The 11,184-nt window shown below is 46.6% G+C and overlaps 1 protein-coding gene across 5 annotated transcripts in view; it reads right to left on the bottom strand.

Moving 5' to 3' along the window:
* Positions 1–1,051: 1,051 nt before the first annotated feature.
* The window catches only part of lrrk1 (leucine-rich repeat kinase 1), a 59,438-nt gene continuing 49,305 nt past the window's right edge, over positions 1,052–11,184 (bottom strand). For all 5 annotated transcript variants that reach the window (XM_057849320.1, XM_057849307.1, XM_057849314.1 and 2 more), the window contains 8 exons: positions 10,665–10,819; positions 10,472–10,589; positions 10,284–10,403; positions 10,045–10,221; positions 9,755–9,969; positions 5,336–5,563; positions 5,170–5,271; positions 1,052–2,974 (listed from right to left, as the gene is read on the bottom strand). In XM_057849320.1, coding sequence (XP_057705303.1) covers positions 2,800–2,974; positions 5,170–5,271; positions 5,336–5,563; positions 9,755–9,969; positions 10,045–10,221; positions 10,284–10,403; positions 10,472–10,589; positions 10,665–10,819 — 1,290 coding nt within the window. In that variant the 3' untranslated portion in view covers positions 1,052–2,799. The remainder of the gene's footprint in view (positions 2,975–5,169; positions 5,272–5,335; positions 5,564–9,754; positions 9,970–10,044; positions 10,222–10,283; positions 10,404–10,471; positions 10,590–10,664; positions 10,820–11,184) is intronic.

Below are 11,184 nucleotides of genomic sequence, written 5' to 3'. Positions count from 1 at the left end.
CATTTTGGCAATGCATTAAGAAAAAAATGAATAAAACTCGGACGAATATTGACATTCAACATACAGTACATAAGTTCTGTATTTGTTTATTATGACAATAAATCCTCAAGATGGCATTTACATTATTAACATTCTTTCTGTGAGAGGGATCCACGAATAGAAAGACTTGTGACTTTGTGTATTATGACTAAATACTGCCATCTAGTGTGTTTGTTGAGCTTTCAGTAAATGATACTGCAGCACAGAGGTTACGCTAGACTTTTTCGTTGTCTGTCATTTTGACTGACAGGGTCATAAAAATCCGGTCATAATATATTTTTACCCGTCACTTAAATTTTTAAAATGTTAATAATGACATATTCAATAGTATTTAGTTTTCATTCATCTTTAATTAATATTCTGTCCGAGCAAGCTTAACAGAAAATCCACACCGCGCCATCACACATCAAGCAACTGTGCGTTATTAGCGCCTAGCTTTAAAAAAAAAAAGGGTTTGAGGATAAGCCTGAGAATGATCGGTTTTCTCTCTGCTCCATATAAGCAATATTTCACCATTGCTTACACGGCCGAGAGTCGGGGCAAACTGCTCGTATGTGTGTGTGACATGCACGAACAGTGCGTGCATGCTATCGATCTATATACTTTGAACATAAACCTGTACAGGGATTATTTATGCCTGTTATTTGTGTCCTCTTTTTAATAGGCAAAATATCATATCCCTGGAATGACGGATCACAGCCAGCATGTGTGATTGTATGGTCATTTGTTTTGATGCTCAGCGCATGTCGGACTGCGAATTAGTGCGCATATATGACAAAAAATCGGATTCGTGCATTAAGACCTGTAGTATGAACGTAGCCATAGGCTTGTTGCTGTTAAAAAGAGGTCACAAATAAAAGGGCATATATAATCCCCGTTTAGGCTTATATTCAAAGTATATTGATCGATAGCATGCACGCACTGTTCGTGCATGTCACACAAACATACGGGCAGTTTGCCCCGACTCTCGGCCGTGTAAGCAATGTTGAAATACTGCTTATATGGAGCAGAGAGAAAACCGATCATTCTCAGGCTTATCCTCAAACCAGTTTTTATTTTTTTATGACTGTTGTCGCTAATAGGCGCTAATAACGCACTGCTGCATCGCTACCGTAGCTACCGTACCGTCTCTCGCTTTTTGATGACGTAATTGCTGCATTAAATCCGATCTGCGGGACTGGACAGTACAGACCGCCGCGAGAGTCTGGAAAAATGTGGCCCAGATCGGATTTAGACCACGTACGAAAGTGACCCAGATCGGATTTGAAATGGTCCCGTTCTATGCGACTTGTCACGTTCAGACCGTCAAGTTAATGCCTCACTCGAGTCGGAAAAACACGGAAAAATGGGATTCGTGCATTAAGACCTGTAGTATGTACGTAGCCTTAGTCCGGACGCTCAGTTGCCTTGACATTTTTCCGAGTAAGGCCAACGACGTCATGCATCAAGAGTGACAATAGCTAATTAATATGCTCACTCGTCACCCTGTGGTCTGGGGTGTGAATTGCAACCAGTCAAAATGACGGATAGATTTCAGTTTTTTCCGTCACCGTTTTAAAAAAACGGTCAACGACGGAAAATATTCGGTTAACGCGACCCCTGATGCAGCATGCTCCAATGCTTGATGGGAAGTGAAACCATGATGGGAACTGGGAAGTAAAACCATGACTGTGGGTCGTGCTACAAATGGATATATCTTCTCTGCTTTAGGGAATAAGTTAAGGTGTTAAGACAAAGCTCTATTGCCACCTTGCTTCCCCACATTGCTTCCCATGATATTTCTAATAATAGGGCGAGGGATTGCAAGGTTTAAATAAATTGAAGTTCTGTTTCAAAGGCTGCCAAAATTCACTCTACTCTTTTGGCGCTGCCTTTTATCTCTCTATATAGGTTAAATGGCGTTGGAACAGATTGAGCACGATAATGAATGAAAGGGTCATATTACGAATACATTAATAATGATAACTATTTTGGCGTGACACGTTTTTTAATAAATTTATTGCCGCCGATATTGTATTTTTTTTTGATAATCCTACATTGAGCCTAAACTAAAGACTCTGGATGAGTGTAACACATTATATCTGTAACGTTAAATACAAATAGAAAACGATTTGATTAAAATATATATACATTAATATAAGGCATGGCCGATATTTTTTTGCCGATTCAGATACTTTGAAAATGACGTTATGCCGATCGATCGGGACATCTCTACTAATAACTTCCTGATACAAGGTGCAATCTTTTTCATACCTGGCATGCATGTAAGGTATGCAAGCCTGAACACCAGTGTTTTGAAATATTACCCATTAGGCCTGGCGCCCCCTAGTGGAAACAGGAAATGCCCTTTTTTACGAGAGAGGCTTCTCCTCGGGGATAAAAAACAATTGACCTCAAACATGCATCAGGGGAGCCTTTAGACATGTGTTCAGGTATCTGAAGAAAAATAGAAAAGTTTTCGTTGAAGCGGCGGGGTCCAAACAGGAAAAAGACCCTCGACATGTCTCAAAATGGCCAATAACTTCCTAATACAAGGTGCAATCTTACTCATATCTGGCATGCGTGTGAGGTATTTGAACCTGAACACGACTACATTGAAATATTAGAGTTACATTTTTCTCCAAAAGTGGTGTCCCAGAGATCCTATAACGCATCACTAGCCACCACTGGCTCAGAGAGAAAGAACTCATTGACAGCGCCGGAAGAGCACTTCCAGTTCGAAGGGAAGGGACGCCTGTGCGAATTATGGCCCCGCCTCTTCTACCTGCAACGCCTCAAGCCCATTTCCAGACGGGCCGGGTCCTCGGCGCTACGATAGAAGACTTCCAGACGAGGTGAGTCCCAGGCGCGCCAGACGCACAAGCTGATGGAAGAAGCCCCGCCAAAGCCACACACCACCGCGTCGTCCCCCGCGAGCCCCACCTCCTCGAGCGTCCTGACAGGATGGAGAGGAAACGGAAAGTTGAACCCCCTTTAGGGACAGTGGACATCTATTCAAAAGGAAGGGTTTATGGGGGGACAGACAGACAGAAGAGAAGAACCAACAACAAGAAATACATTTTTACACGCCTATGCTAACTAAGGTGCCATCCGACACTGGCTCTACGCAGGGGGAATAGGGGGCAGCGCTCCCTCAAATGTCTTTCCTCCTCAAATCAAAACTGCATGGCTGTTCTTAGTTGGTTGCAAAGCTGAAACTTAAATTGACGGAAGGCGCCACCAGGAGTGGTGCCTCCGGCCTAATTTGACTCAGCATGGGAAACTTCACAGTGACGCCTCTTTAAAACAATATTCTTGGAGAGACCATATAGATAACTTAAGGTGATTTATGCTTTAAAATGACTACATCGTTTTAATTACACTGCTGGCCACAAGTATTGTCACCCCTGCAATTCTGTCAGATAATGCTTAATTTCTCCTAGAAAATGATTGCAATTTCAAATGCTTTGGTAGTAATATCTTCATTTATTTTGCCTGCAATACAAAAAAAAAAACAACCCCAAAAGACGATGGAATTAAAAAAAAAAAAAAAAATCATTATTATTTTACAGAAAACTAAAAAAATGGGCACAACAAAAATATTGGCACCCTTTGAAAAATCATGTGATGCTTCTCCAATTTGTGTAATTAACAGCACCTGTTACTTACCTGTGGTACATAACAGGTGGTGGCAATAACAATCACACTTGCAGCCAGTTAAAATGGATTAAAGTTGACTCAACCTCTGTCCTGTGTCCTTGTGTGTACCACATTGAGCATGGAGAAAAGAAGACCAATGAACTGCCTCAGGACTTGATAAGCAAAATTGTGAGGAAGCATGGGCAATCTCAAGTCTACAAGTCCATCTCTTAAGTCTATGCGCAGTGTAATCAACAAGTGTAAAGCCCATGGCACTACGGCTAACCTCCTTAGATGTGGATGGAAAAGAAAACATGATGAGAGAGTTCAACGAAAGACTGTGCGGATGGTGGATAAAGAACCTCGACTAACATCCAAACAAGCTCTCCTGCAGTCCAAGGGTACAACAGTGTCAATGCGAAGCCGTACTACAGCGTCTGAATAAAAAGGGACTCTGTGGTAGGATACCCAGGAAGACCCCACTTCTGACCCAGAGACATAAAATAGCCAGACTGGAGTTTGCCAAAACTTACCTGAGAAAGCCAAAAATGTTTTGGAAGAATGTTCTCTGGTCAGATGAGACAAAAGTAGAGCTTTTTTTAAAGGAAACAACAGTTTACAGGGGAAAAAAATGAGGCCTTCAAAGAAAAGAACACTGTATCCACAGTCGAACATGGCGGTGGTTCCCTGATGTTTTAGGGTTGCTTTACTGCCTCTGGCACTGAACTACCAACAAATTTTGCAGCATAATGTAGGGCCCAGTGTGAGAAAGCTGGGTCTCCCTCAGAGGTCAAAGGGTCTTCAAGCAGGACAAAGACCCAAAACACTCTTCAAAAAGCACTAGAAAATGGTTTGAGAGAAACTACTGGAGACTACTGAAGTGGACAGCAATGAGCCCAGACCTGAATCCCATAGAATACCTGTGGAGAGATCTGAAAATGGCAGTTCAAATCTCAGAGACCTGGAGCAGTTGGCCAAAGAAGAATGGTCTAAAATTCCAGCAGAGCATTTTAAGAAAGTCACTGATGGATACCGGAAGCGGTTGTTCGCAGTTATTTTGTCTAAAGGTTGCGCTACCAAGTATCTGGCTGAGGGTGCCAATACTTTTGTCCGGCCCATTTTTGGAGTTTTGTGTATAATGATGATTGAGTGATTTAAAAAAATAAAAAATCATTCTCTTTTGTCCTTTCTCATTGCAAGCAAAGTAAATGACAATATTACTACTAAAACATTTGTAATTGCAATAATTTGTGGGTCATGTGCCATGTACATGAGCCTCGATCAAGGCACATGTATAGGTACTTGTGTTACCGGCTGGATGGCTTCCAACACCATCCATGAAGTGAGCCGGTCTTTCAATGACGCCCGGGTTGTGTTCCGGAACATTTTCATCATTTGCTGCAGGCCAATAAAAACTCCAGCAAATGTTTGGAAAAGGCTATAACCCTTTACGCGGTTCTGATAGTTTTAGACAAGTTTGGATTTTTCAAAAAGTCTCCAAGGCCAACTTACCCCAAGGACTCTATCGAAGGAGGCTCCAACACAGCGCCAACCCGTCCTCTCATTCGATCTCCATCCGGCTCCACTTGGATCAGCAGAACATCTCCGCCGCGCCTGTCCAGAAAATCTGAGTGACGCTCTGGTGGCGGCATGTATCATTCGGGAGTGCGTTGATCACCTGAAGACCCAAAGGAGGTCGTTCACCATCAGAACCTTAAAGGCTCGCAGAGGCGGCGCAGGCGACTCTGTGGTGTCCCGATCTTCACCGTCGTCCGAGTCTGTGGATCCGCCTCCTGGTGAAACCCGGGGCGAGACCGTCCGAATCCCCGCCTCCTCGCCATTTATGCCCACCGTCGAAGGGCGGCTGACCGGGAAGACGTCGCGGAAAGGACTGCAGTCGCCACAGCTGAAGGACAAGTTGCAAGGACGTTAGTCTGACCTCCATAAACTAGTGTTAAGAATTCTGACTAGAAAAATGAAATGAGCATCAGTGCCCTCTAGTGGAGAAAACATTTCCTACATTGACATGAAAATGATTACTGCTCTTTAAACCGCCACATGATTGAACCGGCCGGCGTGATCGTAGGAGTTCCACAGCAAGCTGGTGTGTGCTTCCCATACATTACCAATGGCCCTATCCGTCATTCCATTGATGGCATGTGACCTGATATAAACAGGACATGACCCTGACATGCCCCCAAAACAACAGGAAGTGACTGAACGGGAAGTGACCCGATATCAACAGAAAGTCTATGGACAGTACTTATATCGCGCATTTATCTACATGGTAACCATTAGAGATGTCTCGATCCGATATTTGTATCGGATCGGAACACAGGAAAAATTCCGATCCAGTTTTTTTTAAAGTCCGGTCCGTGTTTTCCAGCGCACGGATTTACATAATCCATTCCAGTTTTTGCTTCGGTTTCCCTAAAATCCGGTCCGCATTTTACGGGACACCTTCGTAAGAAGTTTTAATGCAACCAACCTAATCAAGCATTTAGCGAAGTACCACCACAAACAATATGAGGAGTATGTTAAGAAAACCGAAGACAAAAAGAAAGGTCCTACGCAACTAACACTGGCAGAAACTTTTGCTATTCATGACAAACTGGCACTCGAGAGTCCCAAAGCCCAGGGAATAACAAAAGTCATTGCCGAAGAATTCATTCTGGATGACGAGCCATTATCTCACGTGAGTAGAGACGCACCAGCCAACACGCGATTCGGCCGCTGAAGATTTGAGAACGATTCACAAACATCCAAATTCCGATTATTGAAATACGTCAAGTAAAGCGGAACTAATACACAGCGCGGTCTTCAGGACGCAATGTGGTCAGTTTCTCATTGCGTCCTGAAGACCGCGCTAAGTAAACATAAAACACAAGAATACCTGACTGCTGCTGACAGCCGGAACAAACTACGTCAACGTCGTTTTACTGGAGATAATAGATATCATATGTATATAGAACCAGATGCTACACGACAGACTTCACTGCGTTAGCAACATTGAAGTATTGAAAACCAGATAGGTTAGTAAACAGCCGCCATCTTAAAGCAGAAGACTTCCCTCGTAGGCTGTTGTGAACCTTCCAAGTGAACCTAATTAACTTTTTATCTAAAATACTCCTAAATCGGCCAAAATCTTGACTTGAATCTATCTTCAAAACAGTTTTAAAAATTTCACGTCGAAAGTAGACAGAAGGGAAATTATGGAATAACGGGAGTAATTTTAACAATTTTAACAGTTGATTCGCAAAATTAAATGAATTGAATGTAGTTTAAAGCTGCTGATACAGAATGGGGACTTGAGTATTTTATTAACTGTTTTAAAATGTTAACTTGATACTGAAATAGTCGTTTATTTAAACCGGAGAAGCTTTTTATACAATTTTTGTAACTAATGCACGAAACATTAAAAGCATCTAATAGCTTGGGGGATTTGTGGGATTTTCCACTGAGGTTGTTGGTGTGTTTTGCTTTTTTAAGACAGTTTACAATATTATTTGCACGTTTTACTGACTGACTATGCCATTTCTGTTTGTTATTTATAATGTTTTGTGTTTGTCACTGAATAAACAGGTCAGTTTCTTGTTACCAACCGTTGTGTGTTATTCAAACTCACCTAATTCAGCTGGCTAGTTGTTATCAAGGGTACTAAAACCTTTTTCAACATGAGTCTGACAACTAAGTAAGGAGGCTAAATAACTTTAAACTTTAACACATGCTCAGATAGGTCGGTATCGGCCAGTATCGGTATCGGATCGGAAGTGCAAAACAATATCTGGATCGGATCTGAAGTGCAAAACAATATCGGTATGGGATCGGAAGTGCAAAAACTTTGATCGGGACATCCCTAGTTACCATGCCCCAAACGCTTTACAGTAGCGAACATTTACCCTTTCACACACTCATTCACAAACCAACAGTGCTTCTGCTATGCAAGGCGCTGCCAACCCATTGGGGGCAAATCAGGGTTCAGTGCCTTGCCCATGGGCACTTCGACAGTGGGCAGTCGTAGCCGCGAATCGAACCACTGACACAAAGCACAACTCCAGCGCCATGTCCGCCGCTTGAGTCGCCCCGGAATGCTGTCAAATCTACAGGCAGTGACCTGTAATCAATAGGAAGCAATGGCAATGTGAACAGGAAGTTCAAGAAAATTAAACGGAAGTGACACCGTTTCCGGGGTGGTGGTCCCCCTTTTATAAAAAGGGGGACCGGAGGGTGTGTTCCAATTATAGAGGAATCACACTCCTCAGCCTCCCCGGTAAAGTCTATTCAGGGGTGCTGGAGAGGAGGGTCCGTCGGGAAGTCGAATCTCGGATTCAGGAGGAGCAGTGTGGTTTTCGTCCCGGCCGTGGAACAGTGGACCAGCTCTACACCCTCAGCAGGGTCCTCGAGGGTGCATGGGAGTTCGCCCAACCAGTCTACATGTGTTTTGTGGATTTGGAGAAGGCGTTCGACCGTGTGCCTAGGGGAATCCTGTGGAGGGTGCTCTGGGAGTACAGGGTACTGAGCCCCTTGGTAAGGGCTGTTCGGTCCCTGTACGACCGGTGTCAGAGTCTGGTCCGCATTGCCGGCAGTAAGTCGAATTCGTTCCCAGTGAGGATTGGACTCCGCCAAGGCTGCCCTTTGTCACCGATTCTGTTAATAATTTTTATGGACAGAATTTCTAGGCGCAGCCGAAGCGTTGAGGGTTTCCGGTTTGGTGACCTCAGCATTGCATCTCTGCTTTTTGCAGATGATGTGGTGCTGTTGGCTTCATCAAGCCATGACCTCCAACTCTCACTGGGAAGGTTCGCAGCCGAGTGTGAAGCGGTTGGGATGAAGATCAGCACCTCCAAATCCGAGACCATGGTCCTCAGCCGGAAAAGGGTGGCATGCCCTCTCCGGGTCGGGGATGAGATCCTGCCCCAAGTGGAGGAGTTCAAGTATCTTGGGGTCTTGTTCACGAGTGAGGGTGGGAGGGAGCGGGAGATTGACAGGCGGATCGGTGCAGCGTCTGCAGTGATGCGGACTCTGCACCGGTCCGTTGTGGTGAAGAAGGAGCTGAGCCAAAAGGCGAAGCTCTCGATTTACCAGTCGATCTACGTTCCTACCCTCACCTATGGTCACGAGCTGTGGGTCGTGACCGAAAGAACAAGATCCCGGATACAAGCGGCCGAAATGAGTTTCCTCCGCAGGGTGTCCGGGCTCTCCCTTAGCGATAGGGTGAGAAGCCCGGTCATCCGGGAGGGGCTTGGTGTCGAGCCGCTACTCCTCCGCGTTGAGAGGAGCCAGTTGAGGTGGCTCGGGCATCTGGTTCGGATGCCTCCTGGACGCCTCCCTGGAGAGGTGTTCCGGGCATGTCCCACCAGCAGGAGGCCCCGGGGTCGACCCAGGACACGCTGGAGACACTATGTCACTCGGCTGGCCTGGGAACGCCTTGGAATCCCGCCAGAGGAGCTGGCTGAAGTGGCTGGGGAGAGGGAAGTCTGGGCTTCCCTGCTAAAGCTGCTGCCCCCGCGACCCGACCCCGGACTAAGCGGAAGATAATGGATGGATGGACGCCGTTTCCACAGAAAGTGACCCGATATCAACACGAGGCGACTCCGAAATGACACCAAATCAATAAAAAGTGAACCGATATCAACAAGAAGTGACCCAAGAAAATTTCCAAATCAACAGGAAGTGACCCTGAAATGCCCCCAAAACAACAGGAAGTGACCCAATAAGACCAGGAAGTTGCCCTAAAATGCCACTAAATTAGAGAAGGGTCTGACTGCAGCCCAGAGCCAAGTGGTAGCTGCTACGAACCACCTTATACAAACCACGCCCCCTCTAAACCACGCCAACTGTTGGTATAGTGGCGCGAAGAATTCGTTGACTATGTGAAGTTGAAAAATCAAATTGAAGTGACGCTAATCAACAGGGGGTGACTCGGAAATGTCCCAAAATACTAATACAGTTTCTTAATACCCTCCGATACGGGAGATGCCCGTTTAGGTGCCGAATCGGTACCGATACAATTATCGGTATCGGTGCAACACTACAAGAAACCCAGTCCTTTCTTGAGGTTCTGTTTGCGGAACTTTTTGTTTTGGGGTTAACAAACCTGTACTTGGCGCACGGCGCGAAGGAGGCTGCATGGAAGAGGACTAGAGTATCGGTGACGTCGTCTAGAGTCCACACAGACTCCTCCCCCCAGACACTGAAGCCCATCGCCATGGAGACTAGCAAGGACGGAAACTCGTACGGCTTCAGTCGGCGCATCGGCGAAAGGCCATGGCGCTCCAGCACCAGCACGCCAGGACCGTCCGACACCCACAGCTGCGCGGTTGAAAACGGGGATGAAAAATTTGAGCAGAGCAGAGGGCTTCTCCACCCGGAGATGAGCGAGCCCACCTGCGAGCCGCAGCCAATGAGTAGCATACAGGTGACGGGGGCGGGCCTTCGCCCGGGCTCCTCAATCGTCGAGGATTGAGGGCACGCGTAGGCCACGTCCCCCGAGGGAAGTCCATCCTCGGCGGCGCCGTACCGCACTAGGGCGCCGTCCGACATGCCGGCGAACACGCCCTCTGCCTGCGTGCGTGCCACAGCATCACGTGACGCTCTCACCAGTTTGACGCCGCGCGTGTACTGACCTGTTGCCCGCCGTCCGGTATTTTGAGGAAGCAGGTGATGACGGCCGGACACGGGAAGCGTTTGTGAGGTCGCGTGAGAGGACACATGTCCTTCAAGAGGTACACCTGAACTTCCTGTTCCTGTCACGTGACCGACAAATAGTGAACATCGCGGTGACGGGTGGGCATGAGCGAACGAACGAGCTTACGTAGGTGGCTAACCACAGCGTGTCGGCCATCTTGACGAGGCAGCTGACTCTACCACCGGGACATGACTTCCTGTTGACCTCCAGCTCACCTTTCTGCACGTTCACAACACTGTAGCTCCTGTTGCGGCGACGCCACAAGAGAAAGTCGGTCACAAAACATGAGTGACACGCGGCCGGAAAAATAGCGGCAAACCTGTCGTCGCCGTCCCCGTCCCAGAAGACGACATGTCGTCGTCCCCCGAGCGATGGCAGGAAGAGCCGGCCGCGAGCGCCGCACGGCAACACGTAGCGGAGACAGGCAAAGCCGGGGTCCATCATGCGTCGCGCACACTGGGAGGCTGTCGGACGCTAACGCAGGCAAACAGGCACAAAGGCAGACATTAGCCACGGTCAGTGGCCATTAATGGTGGGAATGATTTTCTGATCAAAGTCAATGTGTTGACTTAAATATGAAGTTTATAAATATCTAACTAGAAACTGCAATTTCTGGAGAAATGAGAGAGATACAGATCTTAGCCCCTCCCAGATTGGTTTGGGGACATTTCGGGGACAATATCAGTTCACTTCCTGTTGATTTAGGGACAGTTGAGGGACACATCCTGGTCATATCAGGTCATTTGGGGACATTTGGGGGGCGTGCCCTGGTCATATCAGGTCATTTGGGGACATTTGGGGGGACGTGTCCTGGTCATATCAGGTAATTTGGGGTGCTT

The sequence above is a fragment of the Corythoichthys intestinalis genome, chromosome 1 (assembly GCF_030265065.1).
Source record: "Corythoichthys intestinalis isolate RoL2023-P3 chromosome 1, ASM3026506v1, whole genome shotgun sequence".
Classification (NCBI taxonomy): Eukaryota; Metazoa; Chordata; class Actinopteri; order Syngnathiformes; family Syngnathidae; genus Corythoichthys; species Corythoichthys intestinalis.
This window is presented reverse-complemented; position numbering and strand designations above follow the sequence as displayed.